This window comes from Podarcis filfolensis (genome assembly GCF_964270895.1).
Source record: "Podarcis filfolensis genome assembly, chromosome: 12".
Taxonomy (NCBI): Eukaryota; Metazoa; Chordata; class Lepidosauria; order Squamata; family Lacertidae; genus Podarcis; species Podarcis filfolensis.
In genome coordinates this window covers 35735460-35763005 of record NC_139614.1, presented here as the reverse complement: position 1 = coordinate 35763005, position 27546 = coordinate 35735460, and the positions used below count along the sequence as shown (strand labels likewise).

Here is a 27546-nt window from a genome sequence, read left to right as displayed (position 1 = left end):
TATATAATGCGTGCATTGGAGGAGTCAGCAACAAAAAATATCTAGGGTGGCTTTTCATGTAACCTTTCATAGTTTGTGTTGTTACTGGAATCTAAAATGCACCCATTTTAGCACTGGAGGAGAATTTCGTTTGCTCTGTGTTATTAAGTGAAGCAACCTAATTCTCACCTTGTTCCAAATGGTTTGGAACAAGATTATCCTTCGGATGATGCACTTCTCTGAATTTTGTGATACTGTTCTCTGCTTAAAGGTGAATGTGTAAACGGATGTGTATTTTATGATAAAACGTGTTTAAAAATGCATGTATTATGATAAAATACAGACTGATCTGTCCACCAATAGCCTGCATGTAAATGTTTCCCCATTTCATTTAAAAATATGTAGGAGGGAGCATGTTTGCATATTTCATTGGCAAGTTGCCTGCTTAGTGCACCTATCCACCTTGCATGACAGATCCGTAGCAGTTGTTGTTAAATTTATTACCCGCCCTTCAGCAGCATGTCCCTGGACGGGTTGCAACAATTTAAAATTCAATATTAAAAACAGTTAAGACAAATCGCAGTCACAGGAATATAGCACATGTGCCTTTAGCTATCTCTGTCCAAGTACAAATCAGCGTGGGAGAAACTCTGCAAAACAAAAGCGCAGAAGCACCATGGGAATGACCAGATGCAACCGGACCAGTCTCCCTCAGAGGAAGTCGTGTGCTATTACAATCAGGGAGGCCGCGCATAGCTAGTTTCCCACACAGTGTTTATGCTGGTCTCCAGGCTGCATCCAACTTGAGAAACACTTCCACATGGAGACACATACCGTATTTTTTGCTCTATAAGACTCACTTTTTCCCTCCTAAAAAGTAAGGGGAAATATGTGTGCGTCTTATGGAGCGAATGCAGGCTGCGCAGCTATCCCAGAAGCCAGAACAGCAAGAGGAATCGCTGCTTTCGCTGCACAGCGATCCCTCTTGCTGTTCTGGCTTCTGAGATTCAGGATATTTTTTTTCTTGTTTTCCTCCTCCAAAAACTAGGTGCGTCTTGTGGTCTGGTGCGTCTTATAGAGCGAAAAATACGGTAAATATATTCAGTCATAGACAGAAAGGTTTATGAATGTATGTAAACATGTACCTCCAAATACTTAAATATATAGAAGATAGCTGGAAAATTACCTGCTTTCAAAGTGTTTGCTACAACTTTGCATTGGGCCATAAGGACCTTATGAGACCTAAACCAGGGTTGGCTAACCCTGTTCAAGCCAAGGACTGCATAGGTCCATGATCAGCAGTTGAGGGGCTGCATGTCAAAGTTGGTGTGTCTGATGTATAAAATTGTGTGTGGCCATTTAAAAAGGGGGAAATTTTGCTGTGGTGGGGGCCACAATAATCTTTCGGAACCACAGCAGAAAACCTATAAGTGTGGTCACTCTCCCCCCTTTTTAATGACTTTTTTGTGGGGGAAGAGGAACTTTTTGATATCACAGTTTCAAATTGTGGTACCTATGGGAACAGTCAGTGAAAATAAATGAATTTAAAATTAAGGAAGAAGACCTGAGCTAAAAGTGCAGCCCTGCTTCAAAGATATTTGGTGTCATCTAAATGCAAGCAATCCATAAATACAGTTGATGCCAATCATGTGAGCCTACTATATTGTTCAGGGTAAACTGAAAGCTTGCACTCTCTCGTATCAACAGTTCCATACACAGCATATCTGTATGTGTAGCCATACACACCCACTCTAAAGATGGCAGGGAAAGCTCTCTCAAACAATCAGAAAAGCTTCCATAGCACAGGAAGGTTTATTGTGCTCCTACGAAATATGCCTGATGGATCTCTGTGATCCAGATCCAGATTAGCTCCACTGTCCTACACAATTGTCAAAATATCAATACTGCATTTTCAAATAACAGGTGATTTTGTATTAGGTAAGTATATACCTAAGTATCTACCTATGACCCTACAGTTTTATGCCCCAGTAAACTTCAATATAATAACTTTACAAAGCATCACCTGTGCTACTGCCATTTACATTCAAGTCCACGTTAGCTTAGTGTCTGTTTATAAACTTAAGCTTAATTTCTTTCTTGGGCAATTACCTTTATTTTCGAGAGAACTAATTATTTCATTAGTATGAGCAAGCAGGGGACACGTTGCTTGCCCTTTAATCAAGCCTGCCCATAAATGCTTTTGCTGTTATGGATGCTCAGCAATGGTATATCAGTTAGTACTTCTGTATACATGCTTGGCTAAACCTAAGAAAATTAGGGCAGCAAATTAGGGCAACCAATCACATCAACGACAAGTGCTTGATGAGACATCTAGAGTCAAAGCAAAACCCTTCCAAATTGTATGTAGACAGCAACAATGAAGACCAAAATGGGAAAATAGAAGTGGCAGAGAACCATTAGCAACTTCAGATCCTCGCATACAGCAATATAAGGCAAAAAAATTTTTCATGATAAGGTCCTGTGTGCAGTTTTATACAGTGGTATCTCAGGTTGCATATGCTTCAGGTTACATATGCTTCAGGTTACAGACTCCGCTAACTCAGAAATAGTACCTTGGGTTAAGAACTTTGCTTCAGGATGAGAACAGAAATCGTGCTCCGGCGATGCGGCGGCAGCGGGAGGCCCCATTAGCTAAAGTGGTGCTTCCGGTTAAGAGCAGTTTCAGGTTAAGAACTGACCTCCAGAACGAATTAAGTCCTTAACCCGAGGTACCACTGTAACAGGGATAAGGAACCTCTGGCCGTCCAGATGTTGCTGGACTCCACCTCCCTGCCCATTGGCTGTTCCTGACCATTAATGATGCTGGCTGGGGTGATGGAGTCCAATAATGTCTGGAGGGCCACAGCTTTCACATTTTTGTGTTAGAAAATCAGGCAATCAGTTTACTAAAGGTCATTACAATTATCGTGACAAAACACGCAGACATCCAGTCAATAAAAGCTTTTATACACCTAAGGATAAGAGGTGCCTCTCACGAGGAAGCTCATTTTCCTCTGCAAAAGCACATTTCAGGTTTTGTGCCACTACAGCAAAACTGGATACTTCACATGTTAAGTGTTTGTCCTTATTGCACAGTGGGAATTTTATTTTCGTCATAAGTTATGGGCTTCTGTTCCTGATTTGTTTTTAAAAAAAAGGTCAAATGGGAGTTTTAATTTTTATTCTTTTCCCTTTCCTTAGCTGTAAGGAACTTGAAGAAAATATTCATAGGAAAAGAGCAGGTCATATATATGGGACAATGCAAAAGATAATGCCTAAATCTTCCACAGTTTGCAGTCCAAACAGAGGTGCAATTTAGGGGCGGGTGAGGAAGAAGGTATAGAGGAAACCATGCAACATAAATTGATTGCAAACAGAAACAATGGCAGACCTGGAAACATCTTTGTTCTGTTGGTAAGTAAATGGCACAGGATGAAATTTTCAAGCAGCAATCTTTATTACGGTCCAGAGACCCAACAAAACATTACAAATCAATACACAGTTCATACAGCCTACCTCCAGGTTAATCAAGCATTTTGTTTAGAATATAGGGCTCATTTGTTCTTGCAACCATCGATAAAAACTTTGCCACTGCCAACCTTCTAGCTTTTGTCCGGTCTTCCAGTAGGAACCTGACATAGTGAGCCTCTGATTTTCCCGGGAAAGGCACCAGCAAGGGTAGTATCAGTTCAGCCCTGGCCTGCTCATACTTCGCACAATGCAACAAAATATGGTTTATGGAATTGATGTCTTGAGCACACGAGCAAAGTCTGTCCTGGTAGGGAACTCCTCTCAACCTACCATCCAGCACTGCAGAGGGGAAGACATTTAGTCTGGCTTTGGTGAAAAGCCTTCAATAGTTAGGTACTGTCAGGTTTTTGATGTAAGATGTTAACTCAAAGACATACCCATATTGAACTCCTGCTGCCAGCGGACTACAGACTGCATGTGATCGAGATCGCAAGTCACTGTGTGCATTGTCCCATAATCTTTGCTTTAAAACCTTTTGGGCACCTTCATAACCCAGGTAATACAGTTGGGGGGGAGACAGACCAATAGAGGTGGCTTTTTTAGCCATGGTTTTCTGCCATTTGCTGACAAATTCCTCATTGGTCAAATCTTGGTACAGACCCTTCCCTAGATTAAAGACTGAAATCCTGAGCCAATGTTTTAGGGCAGCCCACCACGCTCTAGCTGAAATTGGGCATTCACCAGCTTCCAACAGAAGTACGGAGTTGGGGACGCAGTTAGGTACCTGCAGCAGAGATCGTATAAATTTTGCCTGAAAGCCATCTAGCTTTGGCAGGTCCCCATTATGCCAGATATTTGCTGCATACAGGAGTTGGGAAATGGGCTTTGCGTTGAAAACCCTTAAGGCTGCTGGAACATATTTGCCGCCCTTTGTGAAGAAGAATCTATATATGGCTAGCTTTGTAATCTCCGCCTTTTGAAGGGAGGTTTGCCAATGGTGCTTCCAAGATCCTGTATGATGGAATGTGAGCCCTAGGTAACTGAAGTATTTTACCTGTTCAAGGTTGTGGCCATCCAGCACCCATTTAGACTGGGAGAATCTTCTTTCGAAGACTAAAATTTTAGATTTTTCATAATTTATGGATTTTCAAGCCATAAAGGCCCTTTGTAGTAAGTCATGGAAGGTAAAGTCAAGGAAATGACTTTTCAAAATGTGTCTCTCTTTAAGATGTTGAAAACAAGTCCAATGTCTGGATGGGTTCTACGTCCTGTTCAATATAATAATCACTTAATTTATTTTTTAATGGTTTGCTGCACACGTATTAGATACACCTTTTTTTAAAAAGGTGCAGACCAAGTTCCAAAAGCTGTAGTTTATGGTTCCATGAAGACCATTGGCTATTTCTGTCACTGCATTTTGGCTGTTCCAAGTAGCATTTCTTTGGTAATCTGCTAATGTCCATCTGTTCTCATTTAACCTGTTATATGATAGCAGGTAAGTATATATGCATTGCTGTTGACATTAACCTGAACCCTACTCTAACCTGAGTTGCTAGAATACCTGCTCTGATAACTGCCTCCTCTGGCATCTTGGGAGAAAGAAAAATGCTACCTCCTTGTAATCTTTTTTAAAAAATTAAAATCCAATTCTCAGAAATGGCAGGGTAAGGTGGTTGCTCCACTCTACTTTGTGAACCATGTAGCTAAACTCTTAGAGCTAGTCTAGATGCGCAAAGAAATGCATGTGTGGAGGTGTCATGCCAGTGCAGATTACGGGACTGGAGCATTACCACACACTGCTTGTGGTCACATTTCTAGCTGTGTTTGTTGAAGAAGAAGAAGAAGAGTTTGGATTTGATATCCCGCCTTTCACTCCCTTTAAGGAGTCTCAAAGCGGCTAACATTCTCCTTTCCCTTCCTCCCCCACAACAAACACTCTGTGAGGTGAGTGAGGCTGAGAGACTTCAAAGAAGTGTGACTGGCCCAAGGTCACCCAGCAGCTGCATGTGGAGGAGTGGAGACGCGAACCCGGTTCCCCAGATTACGAGACTACCGCTCTTAACCACTACACCACACTGGCAACCACATTGTTGCCTTATTACAATCTCATCTCATGCTGCTTAAGTGCAATACCCAACTGTTACACCTCTCTTAGACTCCTGATCTTCCCAGAATGAACTCAGGCCCTGGTCTAAACTCGGATGAGCAGGTATGCTGGTTTTTATTTTATTCTAATACAATATACCATCACAAATTGCCGCCAAACTCCCCCCACCCCATGCTGGTTTGATGCTAAACACTAATTTGTGATGTTGGAAAGGGCTCTTTGGTTTTCAAATAAATGTTCTATTTTGATGCAAAAGGTACCATTTTTCCACAACAGGAGCTAAAACTCCAAGACCATGTTATTTGATGGAAATTGCAGTTCATAAAAGCAGTAATACTGTGAATGAGGAAATGGACAAATGCAAGGAAACAGCAGTAATCAATTTAGAAGCATTTCCGTTCTTACCCATAGGGATTTGTCAGTAGGCCACCCCCACTCTGGCACACTTTTCTTTATTGGAAGCAACGGGACAATGACATACTTTACCAAAGGCAATCATTTACAACACGCAGCATGCTCTAAAAACACAGGAGATAATTTTGTGGGGTTTTAGCTGTTTTTAAAAAGCAAAACTTCTCCCCCACCCGCCGCCGCCACCATGAAACACAGAGACACATACACCCCAACATCTCTGCCAGTTCTTCCCTTTATCAGTGAACATGGCAGTAGGAAAAGCATGGGGGGGCTAGTGAATTCTTTCTAGCTAGTTTTCAGATCAAATCAGAAATGATAATCACCAAACCATTGCATAATGCATTGTGGGGATGTGGGGGAAGAGGCTGGGATCTAGAATTTTAGGGGTCTACTTGTGAGGGCCTCCAGCCATTCGCTCTACAAGAGATCAACAGCTCCAGAGATAGCCAGGTGGAGAGATAAGGATCTGGCCTGCTGGGCCAAAAAGGTTCCTCACCCCTCCTCTAGAGGAAGCATCCTGAGAGCTCATGGGAACTCAGGATCCAAGCTCCCTAGGGAAACCTGGATCCTTCCCCAAATGCTCACAGATTATTTCAGACATCTGCAGTCTTGGGCACTGGAGGGAGAAGCTATATTGGGAACTGTGCTGGAAAGGACAGAACTGTGTGCCTGAGTGCATATGGACCGGAAGCTACAACATTAACAAAGATGGCTACATCTTGCAAAATCTTAGCATGTTTTGAACTTCCTTTGCTGACCAACCCAAATCATGCACACTCAGATTCTGGTAACAAGGATTAGGCTTGTAAGGAAGCTATTGTTACACACAATGCAAATGATTTGGTTTATGGGGAAATGTGTACCGAGTGCTTCCAGGCAAGGGCTAAATTTGGTAACAGGCCATTGGGATATCCAAAAACAGCTCATTGGCAACTGTGATTTTGTTTGATTTAGTGGATTTTCTTCATGAAGCATGAATAGGGATTACATTGGAATATGCCCTGGCATTTTGATGTCAATGAAGTTGTGAGAATGCTGCAAAAATGGGGGGGGGGGACCAGGAGCACCCACTATAACACAGTCAGGACATGGGGTAAGTTAGATTTCAAAAGTGATGGGGGAAGCCTAATACAATACTGCTGCTTTTGTTACATGCAGGTCTGTTTGGCTCTGGGTCATAATCTTCTTCTATGAAGATATTTTATTTAGGTATAATATGTATAATATATGTCAAATATTGTTGCCAAAACTAATTGACAAATTAATCAACTGATCTCAAAGGGGAAAACTGAATGACACAACTCATCCCAAGAAGAAACACTCAGACTTTCAAAGAACATAGGCAACCTTTTAATGTCAGTGACTCTTTGTCTGTTCTCTCCCAGACCCTCATTAGATCTCTGCAAGCCCCAGAAAAGCTAAAAGTCTTATTTTCTTTGTACATTTTCCTTTCACTAACGACAAGAATTTCTGAATCTAATTTCTTGGGCTTAAAGAGCAACAAAACCTAAAGCAAAAATGAAGCACTAATACAGCCAAGCTTGCATAACAGGAGTTTCTGTTGAATTCATTCAAGCTAACCAAGGTCAGCAGCTGGGGAACGTTTTAAAAGCTAAGACTGTGTAGAATGATTGTGCTCTTTATATTCCAGCTATTTTGTGACTTAAAATTGTCCCTACTGCTGCCATACTGGATGAAACCATGAAACATTCAATGTCAGTCTTTCCCAATGACCCAAATGAGTGTACAATCTGTATACCTGACTACAGAAATAGTTGTAGCGTACACATGTGCAGTTACTCACATGTAACACTCACAGATTTACAGTCTGTGTACCCAACACCTGAGCTGTAGAAACTACCAAGTGTAGACTCTTTTACACAAACACTTTTACCCATTTCTGTAAAACATATGAACAAGTCTATTGTTAGCAGTATACAGTGGACGCTCCGGATACGAACTTAATTCATTTTGGGGGTCTATCCGCAACCTGAAATGTCTGTATTTGGAGGCGCCGCTTCTGCACATGGTGTGATAAAGCACTTCTGCACATGTGCGCGTGGTGAAACCCAGAAGTATACACTTCCAGGTTTGCCGCATTCACAACCCAAAGTTTACGTATCCGGAGGGATACATAAGTAGAGGTACGGCTGTAATAGTGTTTGATTCTGTAACAGTGGGACAACATATTGGTCCCACATGATGCATTTGTTTGAGGAGGGGAGTCAGTGACAGCCTTTCTTCAAAGGTTTCACCCAGTGGAGGACCTCATCATGACAATCACCACATCCTTCCCCCAAAGATAGGCATAGGAACACTCTCAAAGAGAGTCTAAATATGTAGGCAACAGTGTTGAGCCATTATTTAACACAGATATGCATATACACATGAACCCACCCACCCAAGAGCAGCAGTTCATAGCGTACTGCTCAGTCTATTAGGGTAAGCATGAATGAGTACAATCCTGTGCATAGTTTCCTAGGAGTAAGCTCCCTTGAAAAAAGAAAATGGAAATGAGATAGAGGCACAACATGGTGCAGATAATGTCGAGCAGGGGGCAGAAACCAGACCTGTGGTGCTCCTCACCAGCATACATCTGTCAGTCACAGACCTGAAGGAACTGCATTTCACACAGCAGTTACTATCAGAAAAAGCACACTAAGAAGGAATGCATTCCACCCCCCCGCAACAAAATATGTAGGCAGATCAGCAAAGAGAGGACCTAGCTAAAGGACAGATTTTCAATTTCTTGCAACAACCATGCAACGATTTAACTCAAGCAAAAATGTGGCCCATCTGGAAATGCCCTGAATATTAAGAAAAGTCCAAGGACCTATAAGGCTGTTCCAGTCTATTTTCTCTTTTGACACAGCAACACGTTCCCGGTCTTCTAAACCATGGTTTAGAAGCCTATGGTAAAGGGTACATTGCCCTGGAGGTCAATGCTTACTGAATGAACCTTTCTCCCCAAGCCTGGAGTACGCTGGCTGGTCCTACAGGGATTCTGAGGAAGGAACCTTATTACTTTATATATCGCAAATTGAAAGGTCAAAACCATCACTTCAGTTGTCAGTAGGAAATAAATCAGCCCAATTAAAAGAATCCCTATGCATTATATAGGGCAAGAGAAAAATGGATTCATTATCAGTGCCATTGTATATCAAAGGCCAGAATTAACTAGCTTTTCTTACCTTTGGAGTTTATTGCACCAGCTGCAGTTGAAGCCAATCTGAGCCGTGACACATGGCCCACAGCTGTTAAACTGGAGGCAGGCTGCAACAAGAAAAGACCCAGGCAGATAAAAACTTCACCCTGCAAATATTTCCTACCACCAATAGTTTTCTAAGGACTAAAATAATGTATTCTCCTTAAAATAATTGGTGAATAAGTGAGTTCCAACCATCTGTCATTAGAAACAGGCTACTATGACACACTATGGAAATAGGCACCACCTATGAAATATTGATCTTTGAGATTCAATTTTAATCCTGTCTGTAAGTATACTACCATTTCTGCAAATCTTCATTTCTTGCCCAGCTCTTAAATTCGCCTTTTGCCATGAAAGCATTCAATTATTTCTTTATGTCTCTTTCCTTTTGAGGTCTTACATTTTGTGGCGTATAGCTAATGTTCTTGTCATATAGACGTAATAAGCTGGGGTAGGAAACTGTGTAAGAGCTGTAATTGGATTAAGAGGGGGATGGGAGCTGACTCCAGTTTCTACTGGTGGTTTGTCTAGCAATTTACATTCCAAGCTTTCTTTAAAGTGTGTGTGTGGATGAGATACAAAATAAGTGTTTGTCACCACTTCCTTTGCAGGGCTTATTATGCACCCATGATCACTTGGTGATCAATATACAATTGCCAGATATTGGATGTTGGGATATACTGGTATTATCTAGAGAGTAACCAGTTAGGTATGTCTGGCCTTTGAAATGTAGTTCTTCACATTTTCTTTTGTTCTGGTGTGTGCCCTGATGTCTCTCTCATGTATTTATATTTTCCTTATTTAAAGTAAATATACAATAAACAAAGGAATCAATATTGAAAAGTTCAAATGCAACAAAACAATAACGCTGTGGTGTGTGGATGAACAGGAAGAAAATCATGGCTGCTTCATCTTCCTGCTGTGTTGTGCTACTGGGAGCTAAGCCACAGTTTGGCTTACTGTTAGGCTCATGGTTTGTTGCTCTTCAAACAGCCACAAGCTGTAACCAAGGTTTCTTTTTGGCTTACCACTCACTCATGGTTTGTTTGGGGAGACAAACCATGAGCTGGGATGCAGATGTAACAGTAAGCCAAACCATGGCTTAGCTCCCAGCACAGCAGGAGTGATGGAGAATCAAAGAGGTTTAGCTCCTAGTAGCATGGCAGGAGCAGAGAAGCAGCAATTTTCCCTGTGTGCGTCAACATGCTGTACACTCAGCTTTAAGCCATAGTTAACTATCATTTAAAGTGACATGTGAACCAGGCCATCGTGGGCTAAGAGGGAAGATGTCTCTAAAGAATTTTAAAACTAATAGATGGTCTTTAAGAATGACATATATCATGTGCTTCTTGGTTTGTACTTACTGGGTAGAGGAATCATCTCAACAGCTGACAGATTGGTAACCTTTGACATTTGAAGCTCCACTCTGTGGTACTCATATATCGTTCTTCTACGGACATCTACCAGGAAGGAAACAACAACTTTAAATTCAGAAGTTGAATGTGTCTGTTGCTGACTATGCTGCAGGAAGCAAGCTCAGCCGGTTTAAATGGTTTGGAGGTGGACCTGAGTGAAGACAGGCTTGACCCAGGTCCGTCCCCAAAATTCTGCCCAGCAACCTGGCCATGATTGGCTGATTCAAATTCAAAGTGACAAGATGTCCTGCCACTCCCCGCAGCTGGCTGAGCCGGATGACGTTGCCAGCCAGCTGTGCAGGAAGTTTTTGCCCTGCTTTGGCTTGCCTGAGGGCGTGCTGGGTCACAACTGCTCCTTGCCACCAAAAATGGTAAGCAGTCTTTTCTGTCATGGTGCCCAGAATACAGCAGGTCTTATCCAGCTGGCTGTGGGTGATTTTTGAAGATTGTTGGATGATTTTTTGCAGGGCAGTCAAGACTCAATTGTTTTCACAGGCATTTTGTTGCTGAGTATAATATGATTTATTTCAATGCTCCTGGTGCATTTCTTTTGTTTGTGTGTTGCTATTTCATCCAGTTATTTCAGACATGTCGTTTGTAAGCCAACTTGTAAGCCTATTTGATTACTGCTGACAGACAAGTGGGATAAAAAAAAAATCCTCAAAATAATTAGGTATCACTGGTAAAATATAATAGCAGTTTATCACTCAGTTTTGTTTACAACGTCCTCCTTTGTAATGCAAAACTTTCTCTGAAACTTGGGAGAGTTCACCGAAAAGTTTAAATGGAGGCCAGAAAAAGAATCACGCATCAACATGTTTTCATTGTATCATCCCACATTATCTCAGAAGTAATTTTGGACAGGATTATAGTTTGAGCTGGTATAGAACTGAAGCCAGAACCTCTCCTCAAGGCAGAATGTTAATTGCCAAGCCATGAATTGATTGCTTTGAAAGGCTTCTGCAAATATTATTTATAAGCAAAAAGATGATAAAAAATCAGCATCTAATTCTAGCTTTTCTATTCATTATTTTATTATTATAATCATGTTCAGGCCTGTATTACCCTCATGACTACAAGACAAGCTTGCATTTTCATACTATAACACTGAGAAACTATGATGACCTTTTACTCTGGACTTCCGAGTTCTTACAAACTTCTACTGAATGCAATTAAATTCATATTCATGGGGGAGGGGTGGGGGAGAGAAGGCACAATTTATAGGCAGGCCAGGAAACAAATTGCCTATGACTAGACGAATGGGTGATTATAATGCAGGAGGTAGGAGAAGGGTAATTAATGGTGGGGCATCTGCACCACACTGAGCATCAACCAGAATTGGAGAAGAGAGCAGAATCAGAGCAGATATGGATTGATCTCACACAGAAACCCGGCATGAAGAAGCAACACTTAGTTGGATAATGAACCGGAAAGACAGAATCAACCAATCTGCAGGATCAAGAAATCCAGATCAACATCATTGACCCCTTTCTCACTGAGGGAGACAAAGGGATCAAAACAAAGACCCACCCTCCTGGAAAAGGATTTTGATCAAAGGACAGTGCTTCACTCATATCCCAAATGGAGCTGGTAAACAGAATCCTTATAATCCCGAAAAGGATTAATCTATCTCCCAAAGAGGAAGGCTTCCTCTTCCTCCAGCTTCTCCACATTTTCTTTTCACTTTCCCAATATCTTGGCATGAGCAGCTGAAAAATAGGGAATGTAAGGAGTACAGGTAGCTGCCTCAGACAGAAGGCAGGCCCACACCCTACTTGTAAAGCATACCCAACACACATTTAAAGCACTCGACTTTCCTCCAAAGAATTCTGGGAACTGTAGTTTGTTTAATGGCACTGGTGGGGTTGATGAGGAAACTATAGTTCCCAGTATTCTCTGTGTGGGGTGGAAATGTGATTTAAATGTATGGTATGTATCTGCCCTAAGTCCATTAAGGTCAGAATTGCCTGCACTGACCAGCAGTAGCTCTCCAGGGTTTCAGGCAGGGGTCTCTTCTGGAGAGTCAACCTGGCACCTTCTGCATATGAAGCAGGTGCTGTACCACTGGGCCAAGTGATTAGGGGGTCCTTGACATGTTACCATTTGGGACCTTCTTTTTTTTTAGAGCTATGAAAGAGGAGCCTTCCTACCCCATTTTCCCCACCTTGAGGTCTCATACTTCCACCTTTCTTCCACTGAGGTACTGAAACCCAGACAGACAGAAACCATTTGCAGAAAAAACATTCCCCACACAGTATTTAAAGGGCCTGTAACCTTGGCTGCGGGACGCAGGTGGGGCTGTGGGTTAAACCACAGAGCCTAGGACTTGCTGATCAGAAGGTCAGTGGTTCGAATCCCTGCGACGGGGTGAGCTCCCGTTGCTCGGTCCCTGCTCCTGCCAACCTAGCAGTTTGAAAGCACGTCAAAGTGCAAGTAGATTAATAGGTACCGCTCCGGCGGGAAGGTAAATGGCGTTTCCGTGCGCTGCTCTGGTTCGCCAGAAGCGGCTTAGTCATGCTGGCCACATGACCTGGAAGCTGTACGCCAGCTCCCTCAGCCAATAAAACCAGATGAATGCCGCAACCCCAGAGTCGGACACGACTGGACCTAATGGTCAGGGGTCCCTTTAACTTTACCTAACCTTGGCTGCATTCCCCTCTCAGCTTAGTCTACCTCACAGGGTTGTTGCAATGATAAAAATGAGGTTAGTGGCAAAGCCATGTCCATTGCTCCGAGTTTCTCAGAGGATAACAATGAAAATCAATCAGCAGATACGATTCCTCGCTTACCAGCAAGCAAGATGGAGCAGTGAGTGGTATTCTACTAATCTGTCATGTCAATGAAAGGATTGCCGTTAGCGTAGCGGGATTCCCCCCCCCACTCTCTTTGTCTTGTGCCCTCCCCAAATCTGTTCTGGAGGGCTGGGGGAACCTCTAGAACAGACTTAAGGGTCAATAGGGGGAGGAGAAATGAAGTATTCCGGTCACACAAGTGGCAATCCTTACGTTGATGGGACCCTGTCTTAGCGTGGCTACAACCCACTGAGTTCAACAAAGCAGCCAGTACTGCCTGTTTAGCAGCAGTAATTTCTGTTATATACTGGCAAGGCTCCCTATACCCAGAGCACAGTGGAGGGTGCTTTTGTTCTTATCTTGTTTCATAGGCACATACTGGCAGGATGTGGCACAGAAACAAATCCACAAATTATTCTACTTAACTTCTTATCATGGCTGAGCACCATCATTGCCAATTAAATCAGCGTGTTATTTAGTTTAGGGCCAATTCTTTCAAACCCTCTTGATGAAAGGCTTCTCTCCCCCCGCTTCTCTCTCTTTCCCTCAGATGTGAACCTAACATCCTATTAAGTGAATAAATTACTGCCACCCAGCCAGTCTGAATGAATTACTAGGAAGATTCTGGGATAGATATCTATCCTGGAAGGTCTGATACCTGTCTGGCGCTCCAAATGCACTGGGCTAGAACATGTGTGCCGAGGCTAAGCTAATTTGGGCTGGATCTGAGAACCTTTGTTGCCAAGCGGGGAAGATTTATTCCCCCACAGTGACTTGCCCGTATGATGCACCTGCCAACACAGAGCATTGCAGGGATGTGTTTGAAATGAACTCCTGCCAGCGCCAGCGGCTTTAATTTGTTTCCCCCAAAGAAGTCGGGTCCTTCAGTCCAAAAAAGCAAGCCAATGAATACCTAAATAAAAATGATGGTATTGGCACTTCAGCTGAACCTTTCAGTGTTCCGTCATTAGCAAAGGTTAACTCGGGGCACACTGGCTTGGCATAAGCTGGCAAATTCTGAATGTGCTCCTCAGGAACAGTTTGAGAAAGGGATTGTAGGAAGCTATTAGGCCTTTGTGACAACACCTCTCATCAGAAGGGAAAAGAAAGAAAAATGCCCACAGCTGAACTGCTAAGGTGACTGGCTCTAATAGTGTAAGGCTGAAATCCTATGCCAATTTATCTGAGAAGAAGCCCCACTGAAATTAATGGGACTTACTTCCGAGTAGACATATACAGGAATTTGGGAAGAGTCAATGTGTCCATTTCAGCTTCTCCTTTTTCTAATCTTAAATTCACTTTCTATATTTCTGTATCAGTTTGCATTTTTAAAAGGCCTCGTGGATATTGACCAGCATTTTACTGCGACTTTCTCCTAATATACAGTTTTGCATTCGGTTTTGCCAAATACACACATTTCCACCCCAAAGCACTTTTTTCTGATACAATGCATTTTCGCTTGTTAGTTTCACCAATAACCATCAATAACCTCTTCACAGATAACTCAGAAACATAGGTCAGCGCCCTTAAGAAACTACAACCCCCAGAATTCTTTGGAGGAAGAATTTTGTTTGAAATGGTATCGTAGCATTTTAAATGTGTGGCATGACTGTGGCTCAAGAGCAGGTGTCAGCACTGCTGGGCCCTGCTGAGGCTCTGAGACCCAAACAGGGTATTCAAGGAAGCCTGGTACTAAAAATGAGCCTGACTAGAACCATCTTTTGTATTCTAAACCAAATCCCCATGACCCCTCATCAAACACAATATTAAAAGCTGCTTTTTAATGGATGAACACTCGAGGAGGAGGAGATGTGAGCATTGCAAATACGGCACAATAAATCTTACAGTGCAGTGATTACTGTGAGCATCCTACTGGAACCAGGGACTGGCTCATCATCTCAGAGGCCAAGATCCAGGAGACACAGATGTAATGCAAAAAGGGGACTCCTGGTGCAAGCACATGACTACAAACTCATATTTCCTACTGACCTGTCAAAGCAGATCCACATCCTTTAACCATCCTTCTCACCCACTTTGCCTCTCTGTCATTTGCCCAATACTGCTACCTTCCCCTTCTCTGCCTGGAGAAGCCAAACAAAGGGAATGCACAGCTAGGTGCTGGGCTAGATGGTGCTCGCATATCAGGATCTTGACTGAGTTGGCACCCTGCAACTTTCTCCAGTCAGTGAATGAAGAAGAAGAAACCATAGAGGGAGGGTCAGGAAGCTAGAGAGTCAGGAAGGACAAGACTGAAGGACTTGAACCTGCACTACAGCCACTGCTTTCAATGCCTGACACCTAAATTGAGAAGGCAAGGTCACAGCACAGATGAGGAATGTGCTACCAAGCCCTCTTTCTTATATCTATATATAGGTTAACTGAAGGAAGTTCATGGAAGGAAAGTGTGCTCTCCCTTCCTATTCCCCACATCCCCTGGCTGGAAGGTTGGGGACCCACCTGAACAATGTGGAATGGGCTACAGGGAGAGGGAAGAGCTGCTCCCAATCTGACCTGCATTAAGGAAGTTCAGAGTTTTATCCAGCTTCTTCCCCTTTCACATATGAAAACTTCTTGAGCAATGTTGGATGGGTTGCAGGAGGAGTAGAGAACTTCTCCCAGTTGGTCTTGGTTTTTAAGGTAAGTTGAACTTCACAGAAGAAATCTTTCCTGTACCCTCCTTCCCTCTGCCCCCAGAAAGCCTCTCTGGAGATCCAGCAGTCCTCCTGAACAATATGGGACAGGAAACAGGGAAGTTGCTTAACTTAAGGAAGCTGATAGGAAGAAAGCTTCCTGCTCTATCCTTACCCCCAACTGCTTCTGTGCCATCTCATTCAACATTTTTCATTAAACACCACACCCTTCAGAGGTTTTTTTTTTGGGGGGGGATTACAGGTAGTTGAAGAGGGTTGAACAAGATGGGAGACTTTAGGCTCCAATCCTTAAGATCTTTTCCTCCAGAACCACCCACTGGACGTCCTTCCCTGTACTACTCTTTGAGTTTTCCAAAGTTCTGCTCAAGTATATTAGTGTGAAGGGACACGGGTGGCGCTGTGGGTTAAACCACAGAGCCTAGGATTTGCCGATCAGAAGGTAGCCGGTTCGAATCCCCGCGACGGGGTGAGCTCCCGTTGCTCAGTCCCTGCTCCTGCCAACCTAGCAGTTCAAAAGCACATCAAAGTGCAAGTAGATAAATAGGTGGGAAGGTACCTATTTATCTACTTGTACGTTTCCGTGCGCTGCTCTGGTTCGCCAGAAATGGCTTAGTCATGCTGGCCACATGACCCTGAAGCTGTACGCCGGCTCCCTCAGCCAATAAAGCGAGATGAGCACCGTAACCCCAGAGTCAGTCATGACTGGACCTAATGGTCAAGGGTCCCTTTACCTTTTTATATTAGTGTGTGTTCACAGTGTATCTGTTTTCTTCACTCAGAGCCCAGGGGGATGCACTGGGTCTGTTTCTTGTTACATGGCTATATCATACATTTAAAGATTTCTGAGTTACACTCATCACTGAATGTCTTATGTTGAGTTTTGTAGGAGAAACCAATGACTGCACTGAATCCAAAGTCATTGATTTCTGTGAGTTATTATCAAAGAGATTAAAAGTTTGTTATATTCCTATCTATCTCAATTTTAAGAGGATAACTATACGAGTGAATGATTTATTTCTAAGACAATCATTTGAATTGATTCTTTCTTACAACCTAGGCGATAAACTGTCTCAATGTTTAGCCATCTATGGAAAAATCCTGTAGGCTAGATCAATATTTATACTGTCTATGCTCAAGATCACTTAACACAGATTAATTACCCCTTAGCACACCTTCACTGCCCCTTTGTTCACACAACCTGGACTATTAAAGGCAGGAGAAGTGCTAAATCCCTCCTCCCTCGAATGCATTCAGTGAAATCTAACAGGTGGGGATCCATGGTCCTAACTTAACTTTAGTCAGTGGCAGTGCTCCTGCAGAAAATGACTGTCTTGACAGTGAAGATTTTCTTTAGAGATTACTATCAGGCAACTTCCTGCAGGTTAATTTATATGCCAGTGTGAATATGCCCTGTGCCCCAAGGCTCTCTGTTATAAAAATTCCCCATCTATCATAGCCCATATGAGTTTTTGACAGAGTGCAACAAATAAAAATTTAAGGACACTTAAAGTCCTTTTAAAATGGTTCAATCCCCAATGCCGAAAACAGTGGTGGTGCCTGTGGCCACATTGCCCAGAGGGAGCCCCACCCTACCCCACCCCTGTCCAGTGTTAGTGGTTGCTGAGTTATACTAAAAACTCCATGCCATGTGGCTTGATATTAGAGAAATTCTATCCATGTCTATTTAGAAATATCCAAAAAAGCCCAATGGGACTTAGTCCCAGGTAAGTGTGTATGGAATTGCAGCTTTATTCTCCTTGTGATGGTTGTCATCGCTCAATGAGTTACCACAGGGCAAATTGTCTTTTATCTACTCTATATCTGGGCTTCAGGCCAATTATTATTAATCGGGACTGTGAAGAATTATGTACTGGTCCAAAAATTCTTTTGCTAATTTATGAGTTTGTGTACATCTGTTTCCATCCATCCATCCAATTCTATACTAGACCTGTAGTAGAATCGTAGCAATCTCTGTGCCAGTACATGTTTTGCCATGCCGCATCCCAATAATTATTTTCATTAAAGATAAAGAGTTGTGTGAAGGGTCTTGGGATTTCTCCCCACAGCATTTGGCTCACAAAAAGTTGCCCCAGAGGGCCAGAGGGAAGGGTTGGACTTCTAGAATAAAGTGGGTAGGAAGCAATGGATGGGGAAACTGGCAGAAAATGGGTATGGCAGATACAGGAGTAGGGGCTGGTAGAAATGGCCCTTTCCTGCATCGCTGCATAATGTATGTCTCTCATCGCTGCATAATGCATGCTGCTCAGTTTGCTAATTTAATTATTTCATAAAATCCACACACCACTCGAATGTAAAAAACCTCAAAGTGGTATACGAAAGATAAAACCGTAAAACCAAGAAAAAAATTACAACTCTACTTTAAAAGTAGGGTACGGCCTTTCCTGCTAATTTTAGGGCACAGGCATGCTAATAAAGAGAGAGACCCATTCTCTGTGGTGATGCCCTATCTGTAGAATGCCCTCCCTTGGAATCACATATGGTGCTTATGCTTTTTTATCATTTTGGCACCGTTTGTTTGTTTGGGCAGCTGTAGGCTCCTAGTGTTTACATGAAGAAGTAAGGTTCTATGGCTTTTATATACATTGAAATGTTAAGGTTTCTCTTGTGTTTTTATCTATTCCTTTTTATCTGATTGTAATGAGTTTGTGATTTTATTTCTTGCCCAGCCTGGGATTCAGTTCTTTATGTATTTAGGTGTAAGGAGATATAGAACAATGCTTATATATCTCTAAGCCTCCTGCAAGAAACAAATAGTCCAACAGAACCATCAAACAGGCTAAGGGAAACTTTCTCACATCTCCCTTTTGCAATAATTGACTGGGCTGATTTATGGCCCGTTTAGCATCTTTGGAAAGACAAGAATGCAAGAACATGCACACTTAAGGAAAAGCTGACATAGGCTCTCTGTGGCCCAACTTGATTTATTTTGTCAGGAGAGTGGTATATTGCCTGCAGCTTCAAAAATATGTATCTGCTTTGCAAAGACAGCGATGAATGAGCCTTTTCTTGAATATTACATACCAAAGGAGCCAAAAGAAACATTTTTTTTTAATAGAAAGTGGGATCCCCACGCTTTACAAAGGAGAATTCTCAAATAGCTGCCAGTACTTTTGTTTCCAAATCCTGAAGCTGTGGGGCTGCCGGCTGCCCAGCCTCCTGTGCCTCTGTTCAAGGTCCCTCTGCAACACGTAAGACCTTCTAGAAACAGCTTTCTAGAAAGGGATATCATTCCTTAGGCAAGGCATACTCTCCTACACCAGGTTGATACATCAGGGCCACAATAGTGCTAAGCGTGGAAGTGCCATCACAGTGTTGATTCTAATGGTCTATGCTGTGATACGCAGCAAGGACACTGGAAAGGGATGGTCTGTAATCATTAGTCTGCCAACAAAAGGAAGAGTGAATACTAATTTCAACCTTGAAAGCTAAACCGGAGAGCCAAAGCAAAGAAGATGGTGCCCAAAGTATTATTAACACACGGTGAGATGTTTTCCTTGGTTTTTAATGAAGGCATCCTATATTTGCTCTAAACTGTGCTGTCTTAATGAAAGGGAAATCTGTACTGTTGAACAGTTACAATTACGTGATCAGCTGGGATTAGTTAATTTCAACAAATTTACGTGACCAGCCGGGTATAGGCTCCTTAATCTCCCTTCAAAGAATGAAGAAACTGCCCATGGGAAATTCCAAGACAGTGAAAACAATGTATGGAATTTTCTTCAAAGCAAATCTATTCCAGTGGTAGCCAGCATGGTGCCATCTAGGTGTTGCAGCCCCATCGGCCTCAGCTAGTATGAAGGATGATGGTAACTGTAGTCTGACAACATCAGGAGGGAACCACACTTGCTACTGCACGCTGTTCTGATAAATATTGTTTAATTTATTTCAGCCAGCTTAGAAAGGCATCTTATGTCCAATTTCTTTGTCTCTTCCAAAGCAAAATAAGAAACAACAACAAAAGCACAACCATACAATTACTATTCTGGAAAACATGAAGGAGTAATCCCATGGAATACAGAATTATACCATCTCCCCCTTTGGGCTAACAGCCACATTTGGCTTTATCGGTTCAAGACAAACAATGAAGCAATGAACAACTGTGGGAGTTGTAAACCAAAATGAAATTATATTTAAATTAACAAACAGAGACTTCATAAGCATTTTGTTTTCTGTTTAGTTAAAACATATTTTCGATCTCTTTAAATTTGCTTTCCACTCAATCATCCCCTCCCCTTCAAACACAAACACACAGGCTTACGTAACATTCATTAGCATGCATTAAAAAAACATACTGGGAATTTGCTGGATCCTGTGGACAACCACAAAGGCATCTGACAGGCCCACCTTCACAGGGTGGTTGGTTGAACTGATCTGTGTCACTGAGACAGGAATCTGCAAGACAAAAATAGACAAATGCCATATGCATACCTATATAAAAAATGCTCTCTTCTACTTGTACCCTACAATTTAATTGATAGAATCAAATGCAATGATAGAATCAGAGCAATACAGTCTGTTGTATCTGACCCCCCACCAATAGGCAGTTGCCCAGTGATGCCAACCTGTAATGGCATTTCTACTCACCAGCACAGCCTTGAATTGTCTTCACATTATCTAGATTCTCTGTACAGCACCTTTAGGCCTTTTATTTTTCCTTTTAATGAAAGGGACAGCTGGATGGGAGCTGACGAAAATAATACTGAAGTGTACTATGAGATTTGGCTCTGGTTTAGTACTTCAGTTTTGATGGACTTGTTAATCAATCCCTCATAAGTACTTTAGCAATTACAATTTCTAGCCTACCTTTCAGTAATCAACAAGGAGAAAGTAAATTTACTTTGCGCCAGCCAATTATAGGCTTCATTGTCAATTCACTGCAGGGAAGAAACTCGCAAAACCTTGAAGTACAATGAATATTTTTTCCTCAAACAGTTTAGCTTGCTTATTGTGTAAACAGGCTCCTCTTAATGCTGTTTTGCTAACACCTAATACAATTCTGCACACAGAGCCACACAGAAACTATATTACATTGGGAAATGAAATCCGTTTCTATTACTGAATATTTCATAGAAACTCTGTTAACTTTTGTAAGCACTAAAAGTGATAACCCATTTTGGCTAAGAGAGGGAAGTGGACTAATATAGTGAATCTAAGAATAGTTTTGTTTTAAAGAGCTGTGGTGTCTATTGCAGAAAGCAATCATTTAATCTTTGCATAAGCGGGAACAAAATAATGCTTGTAAGTAGTGCTAATGTTCCGCGCTGCAAGTCTTCCACACATAATAAACCACCACTGAAATATCTCTACATTATTTGGTCTATTTTTTTTCTGAATTTTCCTAAGGCGACAACTCTTGCCTGCTCATTTAGGCAGTAATGAGCCTCCAGTCATATAATCACCAAGGAGCCATTACAGAAGTTGTAACATTTGCTGCCTTTGCAGAATGTATTGTGGGTGAGGAAGGAAACAGAAAATAGTTCTGGGATAGAATGTGAAGAGTTTCTTCGGCTACATGAACAAAGGTATGTGATGCTGGAAAGTAGCCAGAAATGGCTGGATCCCATGATGATTTATCTGCTAAGAGACAATAGTGACATTCAAGCATCACAACATGCTTTCATGAACTTTGGGCTCATGTGCTTCCCCTTCTTCCTCTCTTCTTTGCACAAAATGGGACCAGATTTAAACCTTCTGGTCACAGTTTGTAACAAAACAGTTTCTTGTTTCATCTGGATATGCAAAACTTTGCTAGTTAACAAACTAGGATATGGTTTGAACCTGGTTTGTTTGTTTGCTTATCATTACATTTATAGCCCACCTTTCTTCCAAGAAGTTCAAGGTGGTTTTCCCACTCCCCATTTATTCTCACAACAACACTGTGAGGTAGGTTGGGCTGAGAGGCAGTGATCGGCCCAAGATCATACCTGATTAATGAAAACATTCTATGCAAATGCTTTTGACTGTGGTTTGCCTTGTGCATTGTCCAGGAATTTCACCTCCAGTGGCGCAATAGTTAATCATGGTGACAATATTTCCACAGGCCACTGTTTCCATTTAATCCAGAAACAAGAAACTGTTGTTTGTCAAAACCATAGTGAAATCAGGATCAAACCAACTATGGTTTGTTACAAACTCTGGTTGGCCTGCAACGGCCTGGCCCCATTTCACTGCTCATTTTTGTTCCCCAGAATATACACAGGGCTCATGTCTGCCTCCTGAGAAACTTTACTGTGAACCATAGGTGTTGCAGAGGAAGAAAGATCAAAGAGCCCTGTCCAAACCATTAGGTCATGCTGCTGTTTTGGCAAGGGCTGCTGACTGAGAAGTGCAATTGATAGTAGGAAAGTCCCATGAGTAAAATAGGAGTGAGGAAAATACAAAGGGTATCAAGAATGACCCAGAGACTACTGCTAGAGGGCAGCTGAGTGCTGGGACCCAGAAGGCAGGAGCTGAGTTGAGGAATCAGAACTGGAAGGATTAAACCAGGTGTCACAGCTAAGGCCCACACAAAGCCAAACCAGAGTCAAAAACACCTTGCTGCCCAGACATCCCAAGAAGTCCTTCTGGTCTAGGACAGCTTAATGACAAGCCTTGGTAGGCAGGGCCAATCCACAGCCTGAGATTATTTCACCAACAACATGTTCTTCACTAGCTAGAGAGTATCAGCAAAATATTTCCAAGCTGCAGTTTTGATAACCCACCACATGGGGCAGAAGCACCCAGAACTAAAGTTTGAGAACAACAGCTCTAGCAGGTCCTGACACTGTGCCTTGTATTTTTAAGGGTGAATCAGCGCTTAATTTTCCTTTTAAAAAACTGGATCTACTATTTATGTTGATGCTGTGAACAGTTGACAAGAAAATCATTACGCTGTGATGAAAAGGCGAGGGCAGCATCTGATGATAGGCAACGGACAAGCTGACAGGAGAAATGATTTGTTTTCATGTTAATATTTATTGGTTGAATCAAAACTTCCTACTGCACAAGAGAGTCATAGAAACCATCCCCAGGAGAATGTTTTTTCAGTGCCAGCTGAGACATTACTAGAGTTGGCTGGCAGGTGCAAATCAGTAGCAGCTGACGGGGCAAGCCAGAACTGGTCTCCCATCACTGCAGCTTACCTGGGCAGGCCTGGGGTGGGGTGGTGGCAGAGTCAGGGCTGCCCAGACACACAGGCGGAGCCAACCTGGCTTTTCCAACTGGTGCATCCATACAATCCTGACCTGGCCACCGCCCTGGCTCATCCTGGTAAGCTGCCACAGCGCTGGTGTCTGGAGGGCAGCTCTATCCAACCACATCAGATTTTTTTAAAAAAATATTTATTAAATTTGTATACCGCCCTTCATCCAAAGATCACAGGGCGGTTCACAACATGAAAATACAAAATGAAGACACAAAATACACAATAAACAAAAGCAAAAGCAAAACAAACCAGTAACTCCCCCTTCCACAAGAGGACCTGTATGGGCAATCTATCCAGAAGATATTTGTATTTTAAGGAGTTTAGTGATCTAACTTGGTCATCTCTTTCTGCCTCTGTTTACTTCCCTTCTCTATCTCTTGTTAAAGTTCTTTGATGGCTGAGAGCAGCCTTTAATGTATAATCTGGTGGAAGGAAGAAGCGATAGTGATGGGTAATGTTATGTACTGAAGTTCTCACCCTGGGCCAGCAGGGGGATACTGTAGATAGTTATGCAAATAAGGGATTGAAAGTGACGTTCAGTGATTGGATAGTTTTAGAAAATTGTTACAGTTACGTTGTACTGGAGCTCTATATAAGCAGGCTGCCTGAACCCTTCAGTTCTGTTCTGTTCTGGCCTGTAAATAAACAAGAGCTGTTTGAAGAATCGCTGTGTCGTCTGATATGTTCACTCACAACTTAACAGGTAACCTTCTGACCTTCTTTGATGGTAGACATTGTTTGGAGGAATGTGCAGTATTGGAAGAGGGGTCTAGCTAATTAATAATCTGCACTAGCTAGTCGGGCAAGGCACGTGGTCTAACAAGTTAGCTATCTATAAATTGGATGGTTTTTTGGCATAGTTCTGAGAAGCTTGTGCATGGACTGATCGAAGGGCTGTGCAAACAAAGGCTACCAAGATGTCACTTCGCCACTTCTTGAGAAATTCCTAGTGGCAGATCCAAGTGCTTGCTTGGTAACGTATATAATGCTTGTTGTTTAGAATAAAATCTTTAACCTTTCACTCACTTGTGTTTGTATTGCTTCTGAATCTCATTAAAAGTACCACCTTGCATTGGGCAAGACCTCTTATTTCCATGGGTGCTAAGCTTGTAAGAGGCTTGAACCCTCCAAACCAAATCCAAATCGTATGGGAGAGCACACAGAGCTATTACTGTATTGGCCCGAATATAAGCCGCACCTGAATATAAGCCACACCTTTAAAATTGGAGGGAGGAAAAGAAAAAAATACCTGAATATAAGCCGCTTCCTTCCTCGCTGCTCCTGGCTACATACTTGGGGGTGGGGGGGAGCCACGCTGCGTCACAGGCGGCCTTTCCCTTTCCTTGCTCTCTCCCTTCCCAGCCTTGGGGGAGAGGATGGGGGACTATGTGTGGGGCGGGCGCTGCTCCTGGCACTGTTTGCCCTGCACTCCTGGCTGCATACCGTAAGGTCGCGAATATAAGCAGCACTTTAACTTTTCACAGTTGGAATTTGAGAAAAAAGTGAGGCTTATATTCAGGCCAATACGGTATATTTAACTAAAAAGATAGCTAAACTGTCACATTAAAGGGCCTAGGGATGCAAGCAGTGAAATATCAGGGCAAGTTGGTACGCAATATTTATTCCATAAAATGGGACTGCCGGTTTCCCTCATGCCGTATCTTAGAAGAAGCTGCAGTAATCTTCTCTGATGCCATATTGCACACAAAGGAACTCCCTTGTGAGCAGAGTACTATTTACACCCATTAGATTGCTCTAACACCATCCAAACTCTCCTCTAAGCTTTCATCATGAAATCAGCCTGGTGCCTTAACGCGATGTCAACTCGCCCAGTGCCTGGGCAGAGGCTGCACAGATACCCAGAAGCCCCTTTGCAGCTCCAGGAAAGGGCTGGTGTGGGAGGAGGGGGGTGCAACTGCATTCAAAAAGGAGGATTTGTGACCCCCAAATCCTGAATTCAACTAGCTCAGTAATGTTTATTTGCTCTAAATAAAAAAATCATTGCAAGTAATCTTAAACAAATGGCATTATATCTGCACTCTATATTCAGTTAACAGTCAAACTAATTTTCTGCACACTCTTTGTTCCTTTTTCTTCCTTGTGGGGAGAATAATTCCTCACTAAAACCTCTAACACTGCACCATACCTCCCAATGTTTTCTGCTATAGCTTATTCATTTCCTGGATTAGTCCTGGAGGCAGATTTGGTCTGTGTAAAAATGTTACTGGGGGGCAAGGGAGGCACCGTGTGGTTTTGCCTAGTCCTCCCTCTCTCCTGGGATGACCCTGACTGTTCCTGACAGCAATCTCTTAGATGGGCAAAGAGCATCCTTTGAACGGTAGCATCTAGTCTTGGCACAGAAAAAAGTCTTCTGTGTTAAGATGGCAGAGCATTGAGGCTGTCGCTTTTTAAATATTTCAGCTGCTTGAGCGGAGCAGGATTTTAAATTTAGTAAATCATTTTGGTGCTTGAACTCACCTCTTTATAGCCAAATATGATACGCCCATCATTGAGAAGTGTTGCTTGAAATGTGAAACTGCCCAGATTGTAATTATCCTGTAGATGTACGTGATCCCACTGGACAACCAATGCAGTACCTGTCAAGTCCAAAGTCGCGAAGAGGAGAGGAAAATGTCACCGTAAATTATAGGGTAGCCATTCAGCAGCATCTGATACCATACAAAATGTAACTTTATAGCAATATTATCACAACTATTACTATTGCTAAATAGGCCTTACAGTGGATAGAGCTTTATCTATTGTTCAGACATGCTTAGCCTACAGAAGAGAAGATAATTTGACTGAGGGGTGTTCAAATACACCTCCAAACATCAGCCACCGCCTCAGCGGAAAACAGAAGGTAAGGTGGGTGCAGAATCCTGGCATCCAATGAAATGTGAACATGTTAAAAGGGGGTGTTTTCAATGTCAGAGAGCCCAAGACAGTGCAAACAGGAACTGAGCAGCAAGAAAAAAGTCTTTTTCACGCAGCATGTGCAATGCAATTGAAGCCAGTGGCTACCCCTTATCTTCAGTGGCGTAGCGTGGGGGGTGCAGGGGGCCCCGGCCGCACCGGCCGCAACATCTGGGGGTTAGGGTTAGGGGGCGCAAATCCACGGGTTAGGGGGCGCAAATCCATGGGTTAGGGGGCGCAAATTACTTGCCTTGCCCCGGGTGCTGACAACCCACGCTATGCCACTGCTTATCTTGCAACAGCAAATTACAGAGTTTAATTAATACTACAACTTTGTGAAGAGGCATTATATTTCCTTTAGATCTGTGACTAATGTTGTAGGGTTTGTAGGGCTGAACTATTATACTATTGGGATAATAAATGCCAGATTCAGAACTGCCTCCATCCACAGCTGTGCCACCTGCCTGAATCTGAGAGGTGATGGGCCAGCCAAAGCCTTCCTCCATTGGGATCAACTGCCATTTGGCTTCACCTCTCCTTATTTTTCTCACCCCTCCCTGTTCCTTCTTCCTCTTCTATCATAGTTTGTAAGACATTGTTTTCCACTGCAAACCTCCCTGAGAGCTTTGGCAGCAAGGTGATATAAGAATGAATGAAGATGCACACAAGTGGTCAGGATTGATACTCTGGTACCTAAGAACATGATATATTTATTATGGGCTGCCTGGGCTAGTACCTATACATTGATGCTGGCCTACCAAAAAATTCAAGCTAGTCCTTAGAAAAAAAAATTCAGACTTCGAAGCCACAACAGGTCAGGTCTGAGTGAAACAATGATGCTACATATTTTATTATTTTTTAAAACTCTCTGTGTGCAATTGTTTAAAATATTGTTTCCTCTAAATCAAAACTGCTAGCTTTCTTTCATCATAGGTTTTTCATTGTGTTATTTAGCTCATAACTCACTGCCTATAAAACTTAAGGATGTTTACCAAAATGCTGACACAGAAATGTTAATATTTAAAGCATTCCATTTTCACCCCGTCCATTTATTATGCATAAGATTATCTTTTCTTATCTACTGCAAGCTTTCAGAGTGGAAGGGTATTAAATAATATACATCATTGGTGGTAAACATTAACTACACCGGCTAAATAGAATCACCATGAATTTATGGATGATGCCCATATTAATAATGGTGTTGAGCATCTTAGTTGCACATGTCCCACTCTTCTTTACGCACATTGTTTTGTTGAATCCCCATGGACCAAACTATAATCCTTCTGACCTACCAAGCTGGATGCATCAATGTTAAGATTTATACACTGCCCTTCATATCTCAGGGCTGCCCTTCATCTCAGGGTTGTTCACAAGATAAAAATACAAAATAAA

At 42.4% G+C, this 27546-nt stretch overlaps 1 protein-coding gene across 2 annotated transcripts in view; it reads right to left on the bottom strand.

Annotated features, from left to right (window-relative positions):
* Positions 1–27546, bottom strand: part of PLXDC2 (plexin domain containing 2) — a 230385-nt gene that overhangs the window by 24912 nt on the left and 177927 nt on the right. For both annotated transcript variants that reach the window (XR_014540486.1, XM_083579818.1), the window contains exons 6-9: positions 25720–25838; positions 20351–20450; positions 10544–10639; positions 9163–9244 (exon numbers count right to left, since the gene is read on the bottom strand). Coding sequence is in view for 1 of the 2 variants with exons in the window: in XM_083579818.1 (XP_083435944.1) it covers positions 9163–9244; positions 10544–10639; positions 20351–20450; positions 25720–25838 (397 nt within the window). In the remaining variant the exon portion in view is untranslated. The remainder of the gene's footprint in view (positions 1–9162; positions 9245–10543; positions 10640–20350; positions 20451–25719; positions 25839–27546) is intronic.